Source organism: Scaptodrosophila lebanonensis, unplaced genomic scaffold (assembly GCF_003285725.1).
Source record: "Scaptodrosophila lebanonensis strain 11010-0011.00,11010-0021.00 unplaced genomic scaffold, SlebRS2 tig00000110-arrow-arrow-pilon, whole genome shotgun sequence".
NCBI lineage: Eukaryota > Metazoa > Arthropoda > Insecta > Diptera > Drosophilidae > Scaptodrosophila > Scaptodrosophila lebanonensis.
This window is the reverse complement of record NW_022060573.1, coordinates 2,648,119-2,675,024: the sequence shown is the minus strand read 5'-3', so window position 1 is coordinate 2,675,024 and position 26,906 is coordinate 2,648,119. Positions and strand designations below refer to the sequence as shown.

The 26,906-nt window shown below is 46.3% G+C and overlaps 2 protein-coding genes and 1 long non-coding RNA gene across 8 annotated transcripts in view; 1 reads left to right on the top strand and 2 right to left on the bottom strand.

Annotated features, from left to right (window-relative positions):
* Positions 1–6,814: 6,814 nt before the first annotated feature.
* On the bottom strand, positions 6,815–8,237 carry LOC115628157. Of its 2 annotated transcripts, XR_003995767.1 has the most exons (4): positions 8,105–8,237; positions 7,414–7,528; positions 7,173–7,362; positions 6,815–7,114 (listed from the first exon to the last, which is right to left on the bottom strand). It is a non-coding gene; the product is annotated as an uncharacterized LOC115628157 (long non-coding RNA). The 2 variants fall into 2 exon arrangements; XR_003995766.1 differs by lacking the exon at positions 8,105–8,237 and having other exon boundaries at positions 7,414–7,799.
* A 9,876-nt stretch (positions 8,238–18,113) lies between these two features.
* Positions 18,114–19,634, top strand: LOC115628189 (F-box/WD repeat-containing protein 4). Its single transcript, XM_030524181.1, has 3 exons — positions 18,114–18,441; positions 18,505–19,104; positions 19,170–19,634. The coding sequence occupies exons 1-3, from the start codon at positions 18,251–18,253 to the stop codon at positions 19,615–19,617; spliced, it is 1,239 nt and encodes a 412-aa protein (XP_030380041.1). The 5' UTR covers positions 18,114–18,250; the 3' UTR covers positions 19,618–19,634.
* LOC115628188 (pantothenate kinase 3) overlaps positions 19,529–26,906 on the bottom strand; it is a 71,550-nt gene continuing 64,172 nt past the window's right edge. For 2 of the 5 annotated variants that reach the window (XM_030524180.1, XM_030524179.1), the window contains exons 3-7: positions 21,128–21,420; positions 20,940–21,065; positions 20,701–20,877; positions 20,508–20,643; positions 19,684–20,448 (exon numbers count right to left, since the gene is read on the bottom strand). In XM_030524180.1, the coding sequence (XP_030380040.1) occupies positions 20,149–20,448; positions 20,508–20,643; positions 20,701–20,877; positions 20,940–21,065; positions 21,128–21,420 (1,032 nt within the window). In that variant the 3' untranslated portion in view covers positions 19,684–20,148. Of the gene's footprint in view, positions 19,563–19,683; positions 20,449–20,507; positions 20,644–20,700; positions 20,878–20,939; positions 21,066–21,127; positions 21,421–26,906 lie in introns of those variants that run through there. The other 3 variants (XM_030524176.1, XM_030524175.1, XM_030524174.1) reach the window with 3 other exon arrangements.

Sequence of the window (26,906 nt, the reverse complement as noted above, 5' to 3'; positions counted from 1 at the left end):
TTTTTTTTTTTAATTTTTCCTTTTTTGTGGAGAGTACAGGCTATTTTACTGTCGGGCTTGCTCGACTGTAGCGTTCTATCTTGTTTTTTTTTTTGTGGTTGTTTGGTATTTCTTATGTATGGTTGCGTAGTAGGTCCATGTCCTGTCCCAAGCGGAAGGAGCATCGTTGCCCTACGTAGCAGAGTATGGGAGCAGCAATTCGCTATAGCCCGAGCAGGATTTGAGTTTTAGTCGGCGCCTGGAAGAAATTGGGTGGTATAAAGCGTGCGATATATGTTTGTTTTGGTTGTTTACCTTCTGCAGTGACAGCGTGCCGTCATACTGAGGATCCCCATCTCACCCTTACATGTCTGGTTATTGAGTCCATCGATATTAATAAGTATCGATAGGGTTTTTGGCACAAATTAGCGGGTCTGTGCATAGGGCGGGAATTTGAAGTTCAACTTATCGTTAGTTTGTTTTGTTTGGGAGTAATATTTTCGCTTAGTATTATTTTTTTTTTGTTCAGTTTTTTTTTGGTGTGTATATATTTATTCTTATTTATTTATTCTACTTATTTATCCCCATATTTTTGCGTGTGGCACTTATATATTTATTTATTTATTTAGTCTAAGTTTTTTTTTGGTTTTGCCGGAGGCGTATAGTATATCCACGGTTTATTTATTTATTGGACGTTTTTGCGTGTGGAGTATATTTACGATTTTGCATTTACTTATTACCATTTTCTTGGTTATTTGTGGTTTTCCTTTTTGTATTTGCATATACTGGGATATTTAATTATTTTATGTAGGTAAGCTGGTGTTGCGGTTAGATAGTGTGTATATAGCGGTGGGAGTATATTATCCCCGCTGCCCATTTGGAGACACATACGCATACACAGGTCGGTTTATTTATTCGTTTATTGTTGGGTTTAGAAGAATTTTTAGCATAAAGCCTTAGTACTAGCAGTGTTTTTTTTTTGGTTGTGGGTTAAAAAAGGTACATAGAAATGAATCTAGACCCGAATGTTACCCGAAAGGTCAGGCGGAGCCATGAGTTTAGTAGGAACAGGCCATTGGTTGGACTCTCCTACTCACGTAAGATTGAGTGAGGCGGACAAGCCAGCGGAAGCACTCGATGATGACGCATCGCCGCCGAGTGTAAGCGGGGCAGCATTCCGAGGGTTTGGGGATGAGTTGCCGAACAATTCCGGAGCGGCCGCCGACAGCGCGCGCATGACCACGGCGGTGGAGAGCAGGGCGGCAGAGCCGAGTCTGCGCTGCCAAGCGAAATTCGGTCAGCGATCAACGTGGCATTAGCACAGGCCCATGAGACGTATCGCGCTGTCGTTGTCGTCAGAAGTAGCGGCCATTCGAGACACGATGCAGGCCAGCATGCTGTCGTTCATGCGAGAGATTAATGAGGCAGTGGCAGCGCTGAGGCAGGAAAAGACACATAGCGCGCCTCCGTCTGTAGCACATGCGCCGGTGGGCAGGACAGAGCGACCTCAGCGGTCACCCATAGGCGGGTACGAGCAGTCAGAGAAGGAAAGAGAGTTTGTAAGCAGTAGACCAGCAGCTGCAGCACCGACTCACCTGTTCGTCGACAACCGTATCTTAGAGGCAGAACAGCGGGCACATGTTGAGCAGCGGCAGTCCTCAGCCGATCCGTGCATGCGCGATTTGGGTCCTGACGTGCACAGGCCATTAAGGCGAACCACGATGGGCGATTCCCGGCCAGACGTCGTCCACATCAGGAAGTGGGGCCTTGTGTTTGATGGCGAAACCAAAGGAATACCGGTGGCGGAGTTTATATTCAGATTCGAGCATTAGCAGTCCTTGTATCAGGTGCCCTGGGCCGACGTGTTGCGAGACTTCCACTGCCTGGTGAACGGAAGAGCGAAAGATTGGTATTGGATGTACATACGTACCTCGGGCGTGCCGGACTGGCCGAATCTCCGGTATGGGCTGCAGCAGCAATTCCAGACTCGAAGATCGGAGTTTGAACGAGAGCAGGAGCTGAGGGAGCGGAAGCAGCGGCATGGCGAGACCATTGAGGAGTATATTCAGGCGATGTTGGTGTTGCGTTCTCGGTTGGTGTGTCCATTTTCGGATTATGACCTTATTAAGGTGACAGCACCACATTCAGTTGACGGAGGGGGCACTGCCAGTGAAAGAGCGTTTTTATCCCGTGTCGCCGGCGGGGCAGACGCTATTGTTTGCAGAAGTCGACGAGATTCTTCGGCTAGGGGTGATCGAGCCAAGTGAGAGTCCATGGAGCAACCGAGTGACTTTGGTGAGGAAGCCTGGAAAGAACCGGTTGTGCTTAGACGCGAGAAAGCTAAATCAGCTCACGGTGAAGGACGCTTACCCACTTCAGAGCATTGAGTCGATTTTGAGCCGAGTGGAGGATACCGTTTACATCAGCAGCCTGGATTTAAAGCATGCTTTTCGGCAGATCGAGCTGGATCGGGAAAGCCGGCAGTACACCGCGTTTACGGTACCAGGAAGGCCACTGTACCAATTTAAGGCCATGCCGTTTGGGCTATGCAATGCGGCGCAGCGCCTTTGCCGTGTGATGGATAAGGTGATTCCCCAGCGTTTGAGAAGCCATGTATTCGTCTACCTTGACGACCTTCTCATAATATCCAGAACATTTGAGGATCATTGCAAGGGGCTGTTGGACGTAGCGAGTGCCTTCAGAGTAGCCAACTTGACGATTTCCTTAAAAAAATCCAAGTTCTGCTACAGGTACTTGAAGTATTTGGGGTTTGTGGTTGGCGATGGTGCGTTGCGGACTGACCCGGAGAAAGTCGAGGCGATTCGGGCGACCAGCGCGAAGCAGCTTCGCCGATTCTTGGGGACCGCGGGCTGGTATAGGCGTTTCATACGGAATTTTTCCACGATTTCCGCGCCGTTAACGGACTGCCTGAAAGGGAAGGGAGGGTTCCAGTTATCAGGCGAAGCGATTGCGGCATTCCAGGAGTTGAAAGGGGCGCCTGCGCGCCAGTGTTGGTGCATCCAGACTTTCGGAAGCCGTTCGTGATCCAATGTGACGCGAGCCAAGCGGGCATAGGAGCGGTTTTGTTCCAGACGGGGCGGAAAGGCCAATAGCTTTCTTTTCAGCGAAGCTTCGGGGCGCTCAGCTGAACTATAGTGTCACCGAGAAGGAATGCCTGGCTGCGGTAAAAGCGGTCGAAAGATTCCGGCCGTACGTTGAGTTGATGCCGTTCAAGGTGGGGACTGATCACGCCAGCCTGCTGTGGCTGATGTCGTTGAAGGAGTTGGACGGCCGATTAGCGCGGTGGTCGCTGGCCCTGCAAAGTTTTGACTTTACTATTGAGCATCGGAAAGGCCAGGATAACATTGTAGCCGATACGCTCTCGCGGCCTTTCGAACTCGAGGAAATTGATTTTTTTGATTTCGAGACCACCGAGCTCGAAAGTGCGGAGTACACCGAAACAGGTGCAGGAAAGCGCGGAACTATTTCCGGATTTGCGCGTGGAGGATGGGCTGTTGTATAAGCGGGCGCAGTTCACGCGGCCCGAGCGAGAGGAATTTTCCTGGAAGCTCTGGGTACCGCGTTCTGTGTCCGCAGCCCTTATACAGCAGGCCCATGAGAGCGACGCGGCCATGCATGGAGGCATAAAGAGGACCATAGAACGGCTCCGGCAGTTCTTCTTCTGGCCCGGGGTGATGGCACAGGTGAAGAGGTACGTGGCCGGTTGCGAGACGTGCAAAGCGACAAAACACAGCACGCAATTAGCGAGGCCGGTGATGGGTGCCGAAACCGTATCGCTTCGACCTATGCAGAGGCTATATCTAGATTTTCTGGGGCCGTATCCGAGGTCCAGGAGAGGGAATACCACCATCCTGGTAATTCTAGACCATATGTCCAAATTCGTGTGGTTGCGAGCGATGCAAAAGCAACAGCGGCGGCAGTGGTCCGGTTTCTGCAGGAGGAGGAGGTGTTTTCTGCATTTGGAGTCCCGGAAACCGTCCATACCGACAACGGGAAGCAATTTGTGTCCAGCCAGTTTACGGGGTTCTTACAGGGGCTGAGCATCACCCACGTACGCACGGCGAACTGTGACCCACAGGCGAATGCGGCGGAACGCGTGAACCAGACGGTGCTAGCGGCCATCAGGACGTATGTACAGGGCGACCACACGAAGTGGGACGAGAAGCTCTCGGATGTGCAGTGTGCAGCACGTAGTGCCATCCATAGCAGCATTGGCACGTCCCCATACTTCGTTTTGTTTGGACAGCACATGTTCACCAGCGGGAAGGACTACAAGCTGGCACGCAAGTTGGGAGCACTGGAGGATACAGAATTGCGCATGTTGCCCAGATCGGATCAGCAGAAGGCAGTGCGGGATAAGGTACAGCAGAGTGTCCACCTGGCGTATGAAAAGGCGAAACGGCAATACGATAAGCGTGCGAGGATGATTGCGTACGTACCTGGCCAAGAGATTTACAGGCGAAACTTTGTCCTCAGTCGTTTTAAGGACAACGTGAACACGAAGCTGTGCCTCAAGTATGTGAAATGCCGTGTCCGGAGCAGCGTGGGCAACAGCCTGTACGAATTGGAGTCTTCCACGCCAAAGATTTGAAACAATAGCAAAGGCCCGGCTTTGTTCGTCGGTAGACCGAGAGACCCATCTCAGGGTGTGGGCGTTGGCCTACGTTGGGCAGAAAAGGAACCGCGGCGCTTTCCACACCCGTTTCTTTCCTTTGACACCAAAATAAAACCGGAGTGTGGTGTTACGTGCGACGCGACAGTATTGGCAAACCACAAATGGCGTCGGACAAAGGGGATGGCAACTCGCGCGATTGACAGCTGGCGCGGGCCGATACCAGTGCTACCAATTAGGAGGGTTGCAAAGTGGGGAAAGTAGCATCGGGGAGAAGGGAAATTATCGGTTCCATGAAGAGTGGCAGGCCGTGCCCTTTGTCAAGGGCAGAAGGAAAGCGAAAGTGAAGGAAGTGACATGCAGAAAATTTTCAGGCGCAGAAAAGTGTTGAAAGTGACCGAAAATATATACATAAGTGGTGCAAATTGGAGATCCAGGAAAGGGGAAAAGGAGAGTTTAGACCCAGGTTGTACACGCAGAGGAAAAGGAGCAGAGCGCAAAGACAGACGAGGTAAGGGGCACAGAAAATGAACCAGGCGCAAGTACTAATGGTGCTTTATTCAGTCCACCAGGCTAAGGGAAAGAGAGTGGGGGCAAGTCGCCAACGTACGAAGAGGCAAGTCGCCAACGTTCTACGAGACAAGCCGCCAAAGCGGACAGGGTGTACCGGAGGAACTGCGTGCTGGAAGCGAGAGACTGATTCTGGGCTAAGTACCCCCTTTAGAATCTAAGTTTATATGAATACTCCCACTGAGACAATTTAAAATTATATACACCACATACTCATACATATTCGATCCATAAACCCACGCATATGTACCATTCAAGCAAATACCATAATTATATACAACCATACGCACATAATCCATTTAATATAAAGCCCATAATTATATAAAGCCCACCCCTACATAGTCCATTTATATACAGCAAACTCCAATATACAACACCAAAAGAAAATACACATGTATGCCATAGACAAAATTCAAAATACACACCCATTCATATACAAGTCACATAACAATACAACACACAAAACAATTAACAATTTTCTGTTACACACATAGCCCAAACGATCACAACATAATATAAAACATTAAACAGAAACACAACACCAAACAAGTAACCATATTGTAAACAAAAATTCAAATGTATACTTAAGAAAAAAAAACAAAAAAAAAGTAAAAGAAAAATGTATAAAATCTAATATAAGTAAAGGAGGTTGTAATGTGTATTGGAGCGGCGCACTTTTTATTTTTGTTTATCTCCTGTTAATAATATCCCTCGTAACCACATACTCGAGTATAGGTAGAAAGAGGTTAGGAATTCAAATAAGTAAAATAGGCACAAAGAGCCAACGAACTGCAGCGTCCCAAAACTCAATGGCTTAAGTGTAAAAGTCTATTTATACTCTGTACATGAAATGTACAAGAGTATATTAGGTTTGCGGGAGCTGAAAAATGTAACAGGCAGAAGGAGGCGTGGCAGACCCCACAAAGTATATATATTCTTGATCAGCGTGACAAGACGAGTCGATCTAGCCCTGTCTGTCTGTCTGTCCGTCCGTATGAACACCTGGATCTCAGAGACTATAAGAGATAGAGACACCAAATTTTCCACAAAGATGCGTTATGTGTGTATTCTATACGAGTTTGTTTTTTTTTTTTGATTTTCCCCCCCACTTCCCCCCTATGGGGGTTTTCCCGATTTTCCATTCGTATAATCGCCTATATCTCGGAGACCATAAGACCTAGGAACACCAAATTTTAGTCCAAGGTGCCTTGTGTGAATACGCAGAAAATGTATATTTTGGAATTTCCCTTCCTCCCCCCTCTCCCCCGCAAATGCGATTTTCTCTAACTCCCGTAATTCTTGGAATTTCGAACTAAAATTTTGCAAATACCCCAAGTTAGTAATTATGTGTCCGTATGCCAAGTTTCACTATGATACCCCGATTTACCAAGAAGTTATAGCCATAAATATATTTGGTGCTGCAGCGCTGCCCGCGGCTGTTGTTGATGTTGCTGTTTGGTTGACTGCGAAAATGCTTACACAGACACGAATAGATGCGCATAGGCATACATACACTCACACAGACGTATTTGCTATGTAAATGTGCAATTATACACCCTTTACGTGAGTTCGAATACCGAGAAAGGTAAAATCGATAATAGAATTTTTTTTTATTTTCTTAATTTTTTTTATTTTCTATAATTATTGTAAACATATGTACAGAGTATTTCAAAGTCGGGACACCCGACTTTAGCTTTTTTACTTGTTTTATTGTAATAAAATTTAAAATTTGAATATGAATCTGGAGTAGAGTCCATTTATGGGGTGAGATGGGGTGATAAAAGTCCCGGAGCAGGAGAAAAACCAAAGCAAGTGTTGATGTGGCAGCACTCTGCCAGTGTTGACATGGCAACGCTTGCCAGCAACATCTGCTGGCAGAGCGCTGCTAGCGTCGGCGGCCTCTCCCTCTTTCATATGGGCAGCTAAGCGCCACTGCAATTAGGTTAAGTTTAGTTTCAAATTGTCATACAAGTGAAGAATATATATATACGTGCGAGTCACGTCACAGTGAAAAGGAAAGCAGACGCCATTTTACTTCCCTTGCGGTTTTTGGACTTTCACCCCCAACGCCCCACGCCAACATTGTCCTTCGAGCCGGATCTTCAGGTGCACCTCCTGTTCCTTCCAAGTCCTGTGCAGCCTACGACCGTTCGCCCCAGCTTGTTCCTGGCGTTGGATACCTGCGAGGAGAAGCAGCTAAGTAAACTATTTACTTGTGGCGCGATACTTACGCCATATTTGTTCACTGTCGGTCTGTCCGCCGACCCCCACAACGGAACAGCATCCCGCTGTCCGTCCCTTATCCAAGGGCCTCATCTCGTCTAACGCCGGTACCGCGCTGGTCCGCTTAAACGAAAAGTGAAGTGCAACAATTAGCAGGTTCAACCCGAACTCCGTCCGTTTGCGTTTGCATCTTGGCATACTTGCGCATATTCTTTCCCATATGCAACAAGTGTCCAGTGGGAAACACACCTGTTTTACCTGCACGTTCCTAATGCACAATTCACACCACATAGTTTTTGCATGGTCCGTCACACAATAGACATATTTCCACATATGCTTATATACATGCACTTTATATACATGCACATTACACAATAAACATATTTCCACATATGCTTATATACATGCACTTTATATACATACATGCACATTATACAAGAGACATATTTTAACATATGCACATACACATATATACAGCCGCTGCGTATAAATCTATACACGTTTTCATATATCGGCAGCGGAAACAAACGTACGTCCGCATACGCTGATATATATATATATATATACATATATATATCTATATACATTTGAGTCCGCTATAAACACATCTGCATGCACTAAATATACGAACCATAATATTTACACACAAACATATTTACACTCATATATTTAATTACTAACACAATCCTATACACTCACCGGTCGGTCCACGACTCCCCGCTACGTGCCAACACTCCAGTTGGTATTCCTTATAGCCCGCGCGATATCCAGCGTCGGCGCTTGTGCGAAAATTAAAACATATTGCGTTTTTGCACTTAAAATTTTTACTTACCCATTAAAGGTAAACAAGTGATGACACTTGTGTAAAATCAGTTATCGGAAGCTACAATCATCGAAGTTGGAGTGTGACCAGAAACTTGGTCACGGTAACGAGTCACAGCTGAATTATTAATTTCGATAATCACTGTGACCAATTGCTACTGGCGGTCCGCTATCCCGGAAATCACTTAATAAAATTAAATACAGTTACTTTATCCCAAAAAGTAACTTAATAAATTAAATAAAATTTATTATTGTTTTTTTTATGTTTCTTTGGGATTCCTTGTCGCATACCAGCGCCTCCAGCTGGTCTTTCTCCATCAACGTAATTGCGTGTAGTTTTTGCTGCGATTTTTCAGCAACTTTAATAAAATCAAATAAAAATAAATCCAAATTTTTTCGGTGAATACACATATCCTTGTGGACTTTTTCCCGAACCTTTCCAGCACCTCTAGCTGGCAGTTATTTTATCCAGCTTTAATTTATATTTATTTTTTGGGTTTTTTTTGTTGGTTTTTTTGGATTCTTCGTCGCATATCACCGCCTGCAGCTGTCCAGCAACTTAATTGCACATATATTTATTGCTGCCGCGGTGTTTAATTAATTTTAATAAAACGAACATAGAGAAAAAAACGAAATCCATTTTCTCTTTTATTTCGGTGGCTACACATATTCTTGTGACCTTGTGTCCGACAAGGTTTCAGCACCTCCAGCTAGCATAAGCCAGTTAATAAAACTTGTCGCAGAATTTTGCGCGCCATAAGCGGTCAGCAACGCCGTTTTCCGGCGGACTCATACCCGACCTGCCTCAAGTGGGCCCACTCTAGCAGGCTCGTGTGAGAGCCTAGTATGCCCAGTGAAGGCGAGGAGGACACGAAGAAGCATTTAGTCCATCCGTCTACCTCGGTCGCCCCATCCACTTCTCAGCGTTTGGCCGTTCCTTCTTCTGACGCGCAATCCAGTTCGGTTCCGACACCGTCCCTTGTAAAAACAGTTTCGCCGTCGACGTCAAAAGGGGTTATTCCGAAACCACCGTCGTCGTTGAAGAAGGTTTCGCCCTCTACCTCCAAGAGGAGCAGTCCGGGTTCACGCTTGTTGTTGAAAAAACCTTCGCCTTCCACCGCCAAGAAGGGCAGCCCCAAATCACATTTGTCCGTGAACGCTTTTTCGTCTCCTTCTCCAAGGAAGACCAGCTGTTCGCCACAGCTCTCTGTGAGGGTGCCCAGAATTGCGAAACCCGTTCCGTCTACTCGAGCAGCTGTTCGGATCGCTTCCAAAACGATCGAAATGGTGTTGGACGAATTCATTTCGGTCAGCGATGACCTGTGCCATTTTGAGGCACTAGTTTCTTCGTCCGACCCAGCCGTGACACTTGTCACGCAGCAGATCCAACTGGACCAAGTCAAAGCCCTGTGGGAACAGGTTCAGCAAGAGCGTCGGCGCTGTTTCCGGGCTCTGAGCCAATCAGAGTCCAGCGATTCCGACAAGCAGGCCTTACAGATGAAGTATGATCACTGCTACCGCGTCTATGAGCGGTGCGCCACTCAGCTCACCACGCGGATACAAGACGCGTCCGCGCGGAGCAGCGCTCCCGCTCCAAGTCCCGAGCCCCCAGTCAGGGGCTGTATCCTTCCGCCAGTGGACACCGAGGTTTTCACTGGCGACTACCTGAAGTGGCCCACGTTCAGGGACCTCTTCACCGCGTTGTACATTCGCAACCAGCGGTTGACAGAGGTGGAAAAACTTTACCACCTCCTCTCCAAAACTCGCGGCGAAGCGAAGGACATCGTGCGTAATTCCCCACTGACCAACGACGGTTTCGCCTCAGCTTGGAAAAACCTAACTGAGCGTTTCGAAAACAAGCGATTGTTGGTCAACAGTCAGCTCAAGGTCCTCGCCAACCTCCAGCCTATTCTTTCGGAGTGTGGCATCGCCATCAAGGAGCTCCAGAGCACAATCCAAGGGTGCTTAACGGCTGTCCAGAATGCCAAGATTGGCACCCAGGACTGGGATTGCCTTTTGGTGTTTTTCTGCGCCACCAAGCTTCCTCCAGCTACCCTTTCCTTATGGGAGCAGTCGGTAAAGGACAAGTCCGAAATTCCGCCCTGGAGCGACATGAATCAGTTCCTCTCGGATAGCTATCGCACATTGGAAGCGATAAATGATGCGACCCTGGGCCTCCGCACCCGCGTTCCAAAGCCAGCTCAAAAGGAGCCGGCTGCGAGGAGAGTCAACTCTTTCGAGACGAAGGTCCGCAACAGTCCGCAGACCTGTAATCTTTGCTCGAAGGAGAACCACCCCGTGCGCCTGTGTCCGCGTTTTCTGCAGATGTCGGTCAAGGACCGATGCAAGGTGATCAAGAATCAGAAGCTTTGCATGAATTGTTTCGCCCGAGGGCACCAACTAAACGCTTGCACAAGCCAGTACAACTGCGCTACGTGCAAGGGGCGCCACCACACTCTCCTACACCGTGGCCCCTCCCTTCCATCGGCGCCCTCAGCATCAGTTCCCCCTCCACATTGCAATCCATTACAGTCCACTTCGTCGAATGTTCAGAGCTATTTCAGCAGCAGCGTTCAGGGCGTCCTCCTCGGCACGGCTATAGTGAACGTGCTCCATTTGGGTAGCGTCTACGCCGCGCGTGCGCTCATCGACTCTGGCTCCGAGGGAACTTTCGTTTCAGAACGCCTACGCAGATCTCTTCGGCTGCCGTTCCAGAAGGTGCAGGCCCAGGTATCGGGGCTGAACGCGACCACATCTGGGCTCGCGACCAAGGTGTGCAGTGTCAAGCTGGCATCTTCCTCACAACCGAGGCGCGAAGTCGAGACGGCGGCATACGTGCTGCCGCAACTGGCAGGCGCCCTGCCATCGTTTCCCATATCCAGCGAAACCTTGAGAGATCTTCCTGACCTGCCGTTGGCAGACCCGTGTTTTTTCCGAAGCGCCACCATCGATTTGCTCATCGGCGCTGACATACTACCTGCCGTGCTGCTTGGCGGCACCCGGCCAAACGTCTGCGGCTCGCTGCTGGCACAGGAGACCATTTTCGGATGGATTCTGACCGGACCAGTAGCGGCGGCAAGGAAGACGGCCATCCGTTCCTTCACCACGCGCATTTCAGCAAGCACACAGCCATCCTTGGATCAGCTGCTCACCAAGTTCTGGGAGGTGGAGGACATCCCGGTGAGTTGCGAGAAGGAAGCGGGCGCAGTGTGCGAACAGCTTTTCGTCCAGACCACCAGCCGGCGGCCGGATGGCAGATACACGGTCTCGCTGCCTTTCAAGGACCCCCAGGACATTCAACTGGGCCATTCTAGATCCATCGCGATGGCCCAGTTCCTCAAGAACGAGGCTCGGCTGCTTAGGAACGTTTCGTTGAAGGAGCAGTATGACGCAGTCATCAACGAGTATCTCGACTTAGGGCACATGCGCCCTGTCCCTCCTCCAACGGACAACGCCAATTTTTACCTGCCCCATCACGCGGTGCTGAAGCCGGACAGCACCACGACCAAGGTCCGCGTGGTCTTCAACGCATCCTGCCCGTCGTCCAACGGGAACAGCTTAAACGACGTACTTCACACGGGGCCCGTCCTACAGGCCGACCTGACTTTACAGGTGTTGAAGTGGCGTTTTTTCCAGCACGTTTTCAGTGCCGACATCACTAAGATGTATCGGCAGATTCTGGTCGACCCCGCACATACCCGGTTCCAGAGAATCCTGTTCCGCGATCCGGCCGGTGACTTGCGGGATTTCGAGCTCCAAACAGTCACTTTCGGGGTGAACTGTGCGCCTTTCCTGGCCATCCGCGTGCTCCTGCAGCTTGCCGAAGACTCCAAGGCGCAGTATCCGCTCGCCAGCCGGGTCCTCACGGACTTCATGTATGTGGATGACGTCCTGGCCGGAGCACATACGAAGCAGGAAGCACTCTCATCCATACGAGAGATACGAGCGGCTTTCAGCGCAGCAGGTTTCCCACTGCGCAAGTGGGTCGCCAACAACAAGGACATTCTTCGCGGCATCCCACCAGAGCATCTGCTGCGCGCCGACTTCTTAGACATTGAGGATGCCAGCATGACTAAGACGCTGGGCATCCGCTGGAAGGCCACCGACGATGAGTTCCTGTTCATCGCATCCGCTTTGGAGGAAGGGTCCTCATTCACCAAACGGGAGGTCCTGGCCCAGATTTCCAGGCTGTTCGATCCCGCCGGATGGCTGGCGCCAATTATTGTCCGTTCCAAGATTTTTATGCAAGAAATCTGGCTCAGCGGAATCGGATGGGATGATCCGCTCCCCTCCGAGCTGCAGCAGAGGTGGAACGAGTTCCTGCGGAGTTATCCCACGCTAGACCGGATCCGGATCCCACGGTGGATTCATTTTCGCCCACAAGGTACGTTTCAATACCACGGTTTTTGTGACGCATCGCAGCAGGCATACGGGGCGGCCATCTACTTGCGCGTCGAGACGCACAGGCAAGTGCAGGTCCATCTCCTGGTATCCAAGACCAGGGTGGCGCCAGTCAAGACGGTGTCACTGCCGCGCTTGGAACTGTGCGGTGCCGTCCTCCTAGCGGACATGTGTGCAGCTATCCTGCCCCACCTTCCACTCAGCAGCTATCCAACGGCGTGCTGGACCGACTCCACTATTGTGTTGGCCTGGCTTCGCAAGCCAGCGTGCAATTGGACGACCTTTGTGGCGAATCGCGTATCCAGGATCGCTCAAGCCACGGATGTAAAGGATTGGCTGCACGTGCGCTCCGAGCACAACCCGGCTGACCTTGCGAGCCGAGGCGTTGCGCCGCAGGATTTGGCGGATAGCAGCCTGTGGTGGCACGGACCGGCTTGGCTCCAGGCGCCTCGAGGAAGTTGGCCCGTGCCGGAGCCGGTGCCCCAGGAGGCCACCCTCGAGCAGCGTCCTATCCGGACCCATCTCGCGACATTGCCCAAAGCTCCCGATTTCCTCGAGCGTTTCTCCGACTTTGGGAGAGCGCTCAGGGTGATGGCGTATGTCCAACGTTTTGTGCTGCGCTGCCAGAAGCTTCCCGCTCCGCTGTCCAAGGAGGTCACCCATCCGGAGCTGATGGCGGCCCATCGTAGACTGGTGGTCTGCACCCAGCGGACCGAGTACTACCAAGAGTACCGTGCCCTGTCCGGCGGCCAGAAGGTGGCATCCGGCAGCACGATCATCAACCTAAACCCATTCATGGACCAGCAGGGAATCATCCGTTCCTGCGGTCGGCTTTCCGCCTCGGCCTCGTTAAAGTACGACGAGCGCCACCCCATCATCCTGCCGTACAGCTGCAAGTTCTCGCGGCTCCTCGTGAGTTTTACGCATCGAATATCGCTCCATAGCGGGAACCAGCTAACGGTAAGCCTCGTGCGGTCCAAGTACTGGATTCCCAAGCTCCGGAATCTAGTCAAGGCCACCGTAAACTCCTGCAGGGTCTGCGTCATCTTTAAAAAGCGGCTGCAGAACCAGCTGATGGGAAGCCTTCCTGCGCCACGAAGCACCTTTTCTCCGCCCTTCACCCACACCGGCATCGACTTTGCGGGGCCGTTCGAGGTGAAGAATTATACCGGACGGGCGTGCCTAATTACCAAGGGCTACGTGTGCGTATTCGTCTGCTTCTGCACGAAAGCAATCCATTTGGAGGCCACATCCGATCTCACTACGGAGAAGTTCCTGGCCGCTTTCGCGCGTTTCGTAGCGCGACGCCGATGCCCTAAACGGATCCACTCCGACAACGGCAAGACGTTCGTCGGGGCGTCTAGGGCACTTGAGCGCGACTTCCTAGAGGCTACCAGAGCCCAGGTCACTGCCTCCTATGGGACCCAGATCCTTTCCTGGTCTTTCATCCCGCCCGGCGCACCTCATATGGGTGGCCTTTGGGAGGCAGGTGTTAAGAGTTTTAAGGCGCTCTTTTACAAGGCGGCATCCACCTATAAGTACACCTTTGAGGAGCTGTCCACTCTTCTGTGTAGGATTGAGGCGGTCCTCAACTCGCGCCCGATCTCCCCTATGTCCGAGGACGCCACGGATTTGCTGGCGCTAACTCCAGGCCACTTCCTGACCGGTGGCCCCCTCCTCTCTTTGGCCGAACCGGAGATAGAGCAGGAGGCAGGTTCGATCATGAACCGGTGGCGGCGGCTCAAAGCGCTCAGCCAGCAGTTCTGCCTCCGATGGAAGGAGGAATATCTAAAGGAGCTGCACAAGCGCAATAAATGGCAGCAGCCACAGGAGGACCTGCAGCCAGGCGCCATGGTCATCATCATGGAGGAAAATGTTCCGACCAACGAATGGCGCCTCGGAAGGGTCCAGACCGCTTATCCCGGCCACGACGCCAAGGTGCGAGTGGTTGACATCCGCACTGCTCGTGGCGTCGTCCGACGGCCAGTCGCTAAGCTGGTTCTCCTGCCCACTCTTTCCAATTAGCGCTACTAACCACGTGCCTCACCTCTCTCCAACTACCGCAACCGCTAACTCCCCCTACCATCTCTTTTCTAGGCCCGTCGCTATGCCGTCTCGCCGTCCAGTGAAGGCTCCCACCGCAACGACGCCACCAGGGTTGAGCTCCTACCGATGCCGGCTGTGCCGCGGTGTGCACCCACTCCGCCAGTGCCCGCGGTTCCTGGCGCTGCCCGCGATTAAGCGAGCACGGGCGGTGCTCATCAACCAGTACTGCTTGAACTGCCTGGCACATGAACATTCGGGCGGTACTTGCCGAAGTGGGGCCCGCTGCCAAGAGTGCGGGCAGCCGCATCACACAATGCTGCACTCTGCGGCGCATCACACGCGTTCAGGGCGGCGCTCCCGTCCGCACCGTCGGAACCGACCACGCCGGCGCGCCAACTCGCCACGCGCCAACTCGCCACGCCCCATCCGTTCGCCTGGCCGCAGCCTCACGCTGAGCCGCTCCCGCTCACCTGGCCGCAGCCTCACGCCAAGCCGCTCCCGCTCACCGAGCCGCATCCGCTCGCCACGCCGCTTCCATTCCCTTAGCCACGGGCGCGCGCGGAGCCAATCCCGCACGCCACGCCGCTCCCGTACACCGAGCAACTCCCGCTCGCCCCTCTCCAATTCAGCAGGCCCCGAGTCACTGGCTCTCAACAGGGAGAGCATGTGGGGCACTGCGATCGCGCCCACAGCGTCCATATACCTGTCCGGCGGCAGCAAGCGTTGGACCGTGAAGGCCGTGCTCAACGTCTGCGCACCGACGAGCGCTATTGACAGGTCCTGGGCTAGGGCCCTGGGTATCCGCAGTCAGATCACCGAGGGAGTCGAGGTGTGCCTGGTGACCGTGGCATCCAGGACGACTAGCTGGCGCCGCGAGGTAACGCTCGAGGTGGCCCCGGAGCTTCGCTATAGGCTCCCCGTTCGGACCGTCGACAGACCGTCGCCTGAGCGCTACGGGAACGTGCGGCTGGCCGACGACGACTGGTGCACGCCAGCCTCCATTTTCATCGTACTGGGCGCTAGTTTGTATCAGGAGCTTCTCATGCCAGGGATAGTACCTGCCAGCGACGGCTTCCCGGCGGCTCAACAGACCCAGCTGGGCTGGGTCATTTCTGGCGCGTGCCACTGAAGTCTTCCCGCATCCTGCAGGGGGGGGAGAATGTTGATGTGGCAGCACTCTGCCAGTGTTGACATGGCAACGCTTGCCAGCAACATCTGCTGGCAGAGCGCTGCTAGCGTCGGCGGCCTCTCCCTCTTTCATATGGGCAGCTAAGCGCCACTGCAATTAGGTTAAGTTTAGTTTCAAATTGTCATACAAGTGAAGAATATATATATACGTGCGAGTCACGTCACAGTGAAAAGGAAAGCAGACGCCATTTTACTTCCCTTGCGGTTTTTGGACTTTCACCCCCAACGCCCCACGCCAACAGCAAGCATGTTAAAGGGAGCCGGCAACAAAATGCCAAAACCGGCTCAAGGTAGGGAGGGCCACGCGGCTACATAACACCAAAGTAGCCACAACTCCACCCAAATTCCACAGGCGTCCCCCAGCCGACAATATGAGTAGGTGTGTTTGAAAAAAAATATAAATTCATTGTTGGTCTGCCGCACCCCTGTCGCGGTCGAATCTGACCCTGAGCCGATGGCTAGCCGGCGTAACGACAGGGGATGCACTGGCAAAGGCGGACATAACAAGTCATATAAAAACACTTTTAGAAACTGTTAACATTCATCATAGACACAAGAAGTATAAATATTCTGGGAACAGCTCGGAAGATAGTTGCTGGGACCCACGATTTCGACGATTTCAAGAAAATAAAGTACAATCAACAAAGTTTAGTTGAATCGATAAACAGACAGGTAGGTATTAACACTCGAGTACAATAAAAAATACATAAATTAACTAAAACTGTAAATCTGATTGTCAGGGATACGAAGAAAAAACAAATCGAAACTGGCCACCTCTACGAAACATTACTCGCAAGGGATAGAATTTTAATTTCGGAACTTGAGACATTAATGCTGCCTGTTACACTTGCTAAGATCCAAATTATTAACCCCGCTATTCTTGATTCTAAAGATTTAGAGAAAATGTTAAATGAGCACTCTACTATTATTACAATAACAGATTTAATGGAAGCTACTTGACAATAGTACAGAGAAACGTACCCATGGTACGTTCCTGCTGACATTCGATGAAGAAGTCTGGATTAACGGGTCTTTGTTCAGAAACAGGAAGAATATCGTCCGAAGACACCCGGCCTCAGCAGCATCGGCATTCCTGAATATCACTGGTCACCAAGAAATTTTGAGCCTGCCATATCTGCAAGGGTTAAACATTGAAAATCTGCGGTACATTGGTGACATAGAGGATAAGCTGACAACAAGACCGGCGATGTTCAGCGCATCCATTCTTTTCATCATAGCTATTGGAGTCCTTCTTTTGAAGCTGTACCAGAAACGGAGAAGGGCTAGCCGCCAATCTTCCCTGCAGATTGTTATCGAGAGTCTGAGGAAAACCGAGGACGGCCTTCAACTTAGCGAGGGAGGAGTTAACACATCCGGCCGATCATAAGTCAGTGACCGCTCGATCATGCAGAATAAGAACGATTTTGGGCATGGTCATCAATCTAAGCGTACGGCTCGTGCACACGCACAGTAGCATAGTCGCGTGTCAGCGACTACAGGGCACTCACCCTCACTTGCACTTGAAGAAAGTACAATACCAGCAAATATGGGTCACAGGGCTAGCTTTCATTTTAAGAACTTTTCTGTACGTAGAGTTAGTTGATTTTTGGAAATAAACCGCGTCGGTCATCGCCACGTGAAAGCATTAATTAAAAAGTCTACTCATTTGTGCGACACCGCGCATCTTATAAATTCGCTCAACAGCGAATCAGTGTAAAACTTCCGAAATAGTGTTACACCGCGCACCCCACCAATTCGCTTAACAGCGAACTTGCTTAATTTACACATACTTTGTGGGGTCTGCCACGCCTCCTTTCTGCCTGTTACATTTGTCAGCTCGCGCAAACTTAATATACTCTTGTACATTTAACTATTGGCGCGCACTATTGGTATTGAGATTATAATTTGCTTTAAGCTAGTGGGGGTATTTGCAAATATCGATAAAAAACAACCGTTAGTTCTTTACAGTGTTTATGTGACAAAACTTAAAAAAAGCGTGAAAAAAGTCGCACATTTCTAAAATATCCAGAATTCTCGCAATTCCCAATTTTTTCCGCAACAGGCCTTACAAAACGGCCAGATTTGACGGGTAAAAAAGCGAAATTGGCAGCCCTTCTTTTAAGTGATGTATGCATTTTTCTTTATACAATTAATCGCTACTCCCAAAACAAATGGTTTTTTAACAAAAATGGCAAGCATCGATTAAATCGATTCTTTTTGCAATTCTACTCCACATCGCTATTAGGTGTTCTCGATTACAAATTGTAGGCTATTCTTTATTTACCTATTGTAAATAAAATGTGGGATACGCTGATATGTACTTCAAAGGGAAGCAGATAACCCTGGATGCAAACATATGTTCCTTTCTAGAGTGATAATACCTGAAGCATGAAGCTGGTCGATGTTAACATGGATTGCCTGCTGGCCATTTTCAGCTACTGTGCTGAAGAAGACCTTATAAATCTGTGTCAGGCTAATAATTTCCTTCGTGATGTAATCGATTTCCATATTTTTTCTAATTTGACTAAAGATTTGTTGCTGTGTGGTCACCGAAATTTTAATTCCGCCGCCGTACAAAGGTAATTTAATGTATATAAATATACATGTAAATATTTACATACGTACTCATATTTACATTTCAGAAATCACATTGGCTTGAGATACTGGGAGCGGTTACGAGTGGCACGTAACTGGATGAACGGCACCTACATTGAATGTCATTATTTCCACCATAAACAAATGTTTCCTGCTAAGCTCTATCTGGAAAGCAAATTTTTATATATCACCTACGCCAACCACTTACGAAAATATCGACGGTCGGGCACTGAAGCATTGCATCATCGCTATGATAATGAAATAACCACTAAAACAGCAAGCGACATTACCGACTTTGTAAAGAAACATAACACTATCTTCGCAGGACGCGTATGTGGGTCTTGTTTCATATGTTCAGATATCAATGGTTGCATTGACAAAGGAGAAGAACACAAAATGCACCAAGCTCTCGAATATTTATATTGCGTGGACTTTGCAGAAAAGGATGATTTGTTTGTGACGGGCAGCGACAAATGTTGTAAGCTCTGGCATCGTACTGTGGAACTAGAAATGTCTAATTTCGAATTAATTATGAAATTTCAACATGGATTTAAGTCTCTTAAATTAAGTAACGATGGCCATTGGCTTTATGGCGGCCTTTATACAGACATCAATCGCAGAGCGGTGCGTGCCATAAATGTTGTAAGGTAAGTTTAAGAAGGAAAGATACTTCTAGTACTAGATAATTTAATACAGTTATTTATTATTGCAGCGGAAAAGATTATATTCTTAACTCAAATACAATTTCTGTGTACGATCTTAAAGTAAAGGATGAGAACGTAATTTTTACAGCAAATTTCGACACCACATTCCGCATGTACGACCTACGCCTTGATCGAGATGTAGGTATATGGGAGGATCCTTTTGACTCATCACTTTATTGCCTTGAATATGATGGATTGTACGGGGTATTATGCGGCGCAAAACATCATAGCCGCGTTAATTTGTATGACATTCGTGTGCCTGGAAAATATGTGCAGTTGTACTTTCCCAGTCGCACTCGACTTCACAACAGTAGCTCACCAGTCTATAGCCTTACCTGTGATAACAGGTATTTGTTTGTGGCGACGGATCACAATTTGCGTGTCTTTGATTTTAAAGTTGCCTGTGGGATTCAAAGAGATTACAGCAACATATACACTTCAACTACATACAAATAAAATTTAACGATTTAACATTTTGTAGTATATTTATTTTTATTAAATTGCCTTGGAGCCCACAAACACTTTTCAAAATAGTTGCATATTTATTAGCCTAAAATTAAACAGTACGCAATGTCTTAAACTTTAAGCAAAGTAAAATAAAAATTGACATGGGGTTTACAATTCTTGCATAACTATTGCAGATTTACAACAAAAATAAAAAATATTCATTACTGATTAAATAATTTTCAACAGAATTCTCAACTATGATATCACGTAAGATACATATATACTATGTAAATCAAAATAAAAATGATTGAAATTGTAGAAGTACGTACACTAGTCCGCACCGACCTGAAACGACCAATATTGTACTGAAGGAAATTTTTAGAAATGTTATTAAGTTATATCATTCACATTTATAAAACTGCCAAGACGAAGATTTCAAAGAAGATCAAAGAATTGATACATGATAAGACTGATTATACTGACAAATTTTTTCATACTTACACTTGCCTATAGCGTTTATAATTTATTTTGCACCCTAGACTAGCTAGTTGAGCTTTCAGTTTCAGGAGAATGTGACAGGTCGCCCGATGGCTTTTTCGATGCTGAATCGCTCATAGATTCAATCAGATTGTGGTTTTCGCTTTGTACATGGTCAAGACCATCATTTAGAGCCGCAGCTAATTCGCCGTTAAACTGCAACAGACACCCGAGAGCACCAAAGTAACCTTCATGCTCCAAGAATAAACCTTTCATTGTGCCATTTGACCAGAATTCCATTGCGTATGCTAGCAATTTCATGGAAATAGGATTTACGCGTAGGAAATTTCCCACAAATACAACCTTAAAAAGTCGATATGTTATATTAATTGAATTCAATAATAAGAATTGGTCTTATCTACCTTATCAATTCTTTCATTGAGCGCACACATACGTGCTATAGATCCAATGTTATTTGTTATCGTAACCAACGTGGCATTAGCTAAATCCTCTCGTGATACAGTGAGTCGTTTCTCGGTAATGTGCATCTGTCCAAAACTGCGAAATTATCTTTTGTATAAATAAGTCATGAAGAACATTTAGATAAAAATTTACCTGGATGCAACCAAGTCGCCGGGCAAACCGAAACGGTTGTAGTCCCCACCATAAATGTCCTTCACTAATTTGTCCACCTTTCTGTTGTCTCCTTTTGTAGCCAACTGAATTGCCTCTTCAAATGTTGTGCAGCCGGTGAGTAGACAACACAATCCTAAAAATGTTCCACCCCCCAAACTTTTCAAGAAAAGTATTGGAGTTGACAGGGCTAAATCGATCAAAATGTAAAACTTACTTACCTTGTGCCCGATATACGTTTGTAATTATCGGGGCCATATACAGCCAAAATAGATACTCCTGAGCCGACATTTACCAAAATGAATGGAAATGGTTCCGAGAAGTTAAATGCCCGTTTTACACTCTTACTAATCAATGATTTGAAATTATTAGTTTTACGTCTCGGCCTTATTTTAAGCATTGTACTTACACAATATTACTTGCGTTTTCATAGAAGTAACATTCGGTTCGATTTTGCAAGTCAGCAAACAATATTCCTTTGATTAGCGTATCAAGTTCGTCAAACTTTGCTAATTTCATATTTACTTGATCACGAAAATCTTTTTCAAATTTGAAAGCGCCTCCACCTGTTGCGCAAACTGTCGTTACTAACTCGGCCATACCCTTTTGTTTTGCTAAAGAAAGAAAGTTTCCCATGTCTGTTGTTTGAAAGCGTATAAAATGAAGCGACCCTTTTCTTTTTCGTATCTCGACATTATCCATCTTATATATGAAAATAGAGAATAAAATAAAGAAAAAATTGGTTAGTAAGATTCATTTTTATACTCTGTACATAAAATGTACAAGAGTATATTAAGTTTGCGGAAGCTGAAAATGTAACAGCCAGAAGGAGGCGTGGCAGACCCCACAAAGTATATATATTCTTGATCAGCATGACGAGACAAGTCGATCTAGCCCTGTCTGTCTGTCCGTCAGTCCGTATGAACACCTGGATCTCAGAGACTATAAGAGGTAGAGACACCAAACTTTGCACAAAGATGCGTTATGTACCCTGTGCAAGTTTTTATTATTTTTTTGATTTTCCCCCCTATGGGTGTTTACCCGATTTTCCATTATCCTATATCTCGGAGACTATAAGACCTAGGAACACCAAATTTTAGTCCAAGATGCCTTATGTGAATACGCAGAAAATGGGTATTTTGGAATTTCCCTCTCTCCCCCTCTCTAATGCAAATCGCAATTTTCTCTAACTCCCGTAATTCTTGGAATTTCGAACTCAAATACCCTCACTTTGCAAATACCCCCAGTTAGTAATTATGTGTCCGTGTGCCAAGTTTCATCATGATAGACCGATTTAAAAAGAAGTTATAGCCCGCGGCTGTTGTTGATGCTGGTGCTTTGGTTGACTGCGAACATGCTTACACAGACACGAATATACGAGCATTTACATACATACACTCTCATAGACGCAATTGCTTTGTATATGTGCAATTATACACCCTTTACGGGAGTTCGAATACCAAAAGAGGTAAAATTGATCGAAATTTTTATAGCCTGTACCCAAAGGGTGAAAGGCTATACTAGTTTTGTGCGCTGTATGTAACACACAGAAGGAGGCGTGGCAGACCACACAAAGTATATATATTATTGATCAGGATGACAAGACAAGTCGATATAGCCATGTCCGTCCGTCTGTCTGTATGAGCGCAATGATCTCAGGAAGTACAAGAGCTTGAATAACCAAACTTGGTATCGATGTTCCCCTAAGCCTTAGGCAGGTCAAGTTTTTTTTTATTCTGATACACCACCCCACGCACCCCACTCCCACGCAATTCGTGTTTTTGTTTATGAATTCCGTAATTCTTGGAGTTTTGAAATTAATTTTGGTAGTTACATCCCGTTAGTGCTTATGTGTCCGTGTGCCAAGTTTCATCATGATAAGTCAATTCTGAATAAAGTTATAGCCATAAATAAAATCGCTGCTCATGCTCTGCTTGCAGCGCTGCCCGCAGCTGTTATTGTTGTTGCTTCTTTGGTTCAACTTTGTGCTACATACATACACGTATATAAACAAGCATAGATACGTGATGTAAATGTAAAACTGTACATAAATATGTCTTCTATGTATGTATTAAATAAATTTTCTTAATTAAATTAATAAATTATTTCAATTTTTTTTAAATTTAATTTTTAAATTTTTTTTTTTCTTAATTTTTCTTTTTTGTGGAGAGTACAGGCTATTTTACTGTCGGGCCTGCTCAACTGTAGCGTTCTATCTTGTTTTTATAGCCTGTACCCAAAGGGTGAAAGGCTATACTAGTTTTATGCGCATATATGTAACACACAGAAGGAGGCATGACAGACCCCACAAAGTATATATATTCTTGATCAGGGTGACAAGCCGAGTCGAATACCCATGTCCGTCCGTCCGTCCGTCTGTCCGTCTGTCTGTATGAGCGCAAGGATCTCAGTAAGTACAAGAGGTAGAATTACCAAAATTTGCATCCAGGTTCCCCTAAGCCCTAGGCAGGTCGTTTGTTTTTTAATTTTGATACACCACCCCACGCACCCCACTCCCGCGCAATTCGTGTTTTTGTTTATGAATTCCGTAATTCTTGGAGTTTTGAAATTAATTTTGGTAGTTACATCCAGTTAAGGCTTATGTGTCAGTGTGCCAAGTTTCATCATGATAGGTCAATTCTGAAGAAAGTTATAGCCATAAGTAAAATCGCTGCTCATGCGCTGCCGGCAGCTGTTGTTGATGTTGCTGCTTTGGTTCAACTTTGTGCTGCATACATACACGCATATAAACACGCATAGGTACATGATGTAAATGTATGCTGTTAAAACTGAACATAAACATGTATTCTAATTTAATTTAATTAAATAATTAATTCATTCTTTTTTATAATAATTTTTTTTTGTTTTTGTTTTTTTTTTTTGAGGAGAGTACAGGCTATTTTACTGTCGGGCTTGCTCGACTGTAGCGTTCTATCTTGTTTTTTAATTCTCTTACTTTTTTTAATTTCTATAATTATTCTAAACATATGTACAGAGTATTTCAAAGTCGGGACACCCGACTTTAGCTTTTTTACTTGTTAATATTTAATCTGATTTTAGTACATTTAATAATTGTAAGCTCATGTTTAACGAATCTATATATACATACATATGTACCAGAGAACTGCAACGAGTATGTTCGGGTAAGTTCGACCACCCTTGCTGAAAATGCAATCAAATCAGATCTTTGCTTGGCTGCAAACGAGCTCGAACGAGTTGAGTACTCTCAGCATTTTTCTTATGATCGAACTTGAATGAGCAATCTTTCTATTTTTACGAACAAGCACCGGTCTTGATTGGTTTGCTTTCAAACAGTTCAGGCTCGGTCACTTCGAGTATTCTATTAGTTGCGAACGGATACCAGTGTTGATTGGTTTGCTTTCCAACAGTTCAGGCTCGGTCACTTCGTTTAAGATGACTATAAAAAATGCATGTATGTTCATGTTTATGTATTTGTGCGTGCATGTGTTGTTTGCAATGTATGTACGTATTTTAAATAAAGAGAACAAAACATATGTATGTATACACACATATATTTATTTTTATATTATGATATTTAGCATGATTTTATTTCTAAAAAAAAGAACTCAAATATCTTAAAATAAACAAATTGATATAAATTAAAATAGCATAACTTTTTTAAATTTAAAGGAAGCTATTTCTTTTCGCTAATACTTTTGTTGGATTCTTTAATTTTTATGCATATACTTGTATACAAGGGGTGTTCCAAAATAAACAAGACTTTTTGAACCTAGTGCCCCCTGGTGGCGCTATCTATATGTCTGGTGCGTTAGAATCTGCTGTCTTTATCGATTGTCCAGTGAGAATTTCATGACATTTCATCGATTGGAAGTGAAATTATTGCGTTTTAAGTGTCAGTATGTTTGTGTTATCGGTGCGAAAATGAGCTTCGAACAAAGAGCCAACATATAATTTTGTTTTAAAATTGGTAAAACTTTTACCGAAACGTTTCAATTGATGGAACAAGTTTATGGCGATGATTGCCTACATAAATGACGATCAACATGTGGACCAATCAATATTCGTGATCACCGAAAATTCCATCGAAACTGTGCGTGAATTCATCAAAAATCAGCCGAAATCATCATTGAAATTTATGGAAATGGAATTGAACATCTCTTATCGCATTTTGACCGAACATTTGGGGCTTACGAAAGGTGTTGGCACGGTTTGTTCCGCACAAATTGACTGACGACCAAAAATTGCTCAGAATCGATCGACGCTTGTGACCGATTATTTGACCAAAAATCACATTTTAACCATTAACCACTCGCCGTATTCACCTGATATGGCACCGTGCGACTTCTACCTTTTCGGAAAAATGCCTTTGCCCATGAAAGGAAAGCGTTATGCAGACGCAGAGGCCATTCAAAAGGCTTGCACCGGCATACTGGCGGCCATACCGACCAACGAGCTAAAACACTGTATTAAAGCAGAAGGAGAATATTTTGAATAAAATAAATTGATTTTGCCGAAAAAATCCATTTGTTCTGTTTTTTAAAGTCCTGTTTGCTTTGGAACACACCTTGTATAAAGTTATTATTGAACTAATAGCCGAAAAAACAATAGAAAATGCAAGTGCACGTGCACGCGCCGATATCATTGATCATTTCGGTGTCAAAAAGTCACCGCCGCTAATTCTGAGTCTTTGCAGTTGTGAGTCGAACTGACTGGTTGGTGAGCGTTCGTTCACAACCGGTCATTGCCTGCATTCATGCAAGAAGTTTCGGTCACAACCGCTCACTTCTGAGTTTTTGCAGTTGTGAGTCGAACTGACTGGTTGGTGAACCAATCATTGCTTGCATTCATGCAAGAAGTTTCGGTCACAACCGCTCACTTCTGAGTTTTTGCAGTTTTTATTCGAACTTAGTGTTCGTAGAGGGCTCATTCGCAACCAGTCATTGCTTGTCACTATACCCAAATGAAATAATCATACCGAGTATGGGTAAATACTCGAGTATGACCGAAAATGTAGTACTCATTGCAGTTCTCTGATATGTACATAAATTGGATACTGCAATTACCACCCAGTCAAAGTACAGCATTAAAGGTGAAAGCTTCGTGCTCAAATTTGGACGCAAGTACTAAGAAGAGTTTTGAAAATTTCAGTTTGTCTGTAGTTGTAGCTAATTGCTTTTTTTCACATCGACGTCCAATTGTGACATTTATGGGCCAAAACAGGTCTACACCACAGAATGAAAATGGGCGTACATAAGGCGTTAATCGGTCAATTGGGTGTTGACCCATTCGCGGTTGACGTGGTTGACTTCGATCAATAATGCATCTATTGCATGTCTTCTGAACTCGAGCAACCGGTATCCAATATTTTTGGCGGCATTCATTTATTATGACAGCAATGTTCAGATGATTGTACAGGGTGCGCCATCTTTTATGTCGGTATGTAATCTTTGAATATCTTTGAAAATAAACAACCGATTTTCAAGTATGAGATATTTTTATTTAATTTGGTTCTGTACATATTCTTGAACTGAGGTTTTCAACATTGGACTACTCAAGTCAATCGCTTCACTAATGACAAAGTTATTCAATATTTACATACCGACATAAAAGATGGCGCACCCTGTACTTGTTGTGAAAGTGTTGCATAATTAAAGATGAAAACAAATGATTTCTTGGCAGTATTATGGGTCGTCGTGCCCGAAATGGTATGTAAAAGGCTTCGTCCACACAGGCGTAACAGGCCGTTCACTTCCAAGTATGGTGACTATCTGTATATACTGCTTGTCTTTGGCAGCAGTTGGTTCTGGCGCAAAGTGGAAACTTCATCAGAATACACTTCCTGTTATACGATTTTGCATAACATATTTTCAGCATCTACCAACTCTGTTGATGATAATGGCGGGGTCCTCTCACTCTTCTTCTTGGAGGTGGCTCAGTAATTGTCTTTGGCCAATGGTTTGAAGACTTCTTCAAGAATTCAGGTACAGTTAGCCACATACTATTATGATTGTGATATGGCTTAAATTTTCGATCCTTTGAATGAAGCCATTGCAAAAACGTTTTTGAATCACTTAGAAAACTGCTTTATGCAATTTGAATTGCTTGTACTTGGCAATGAACTTATTTTGGCGTACTCCCAAGACTGCGGCTTGTAATTCCAAACGAGGATTTGACAGAAGTTTCGTTGGTGCAAGGCGAGTTTTCCC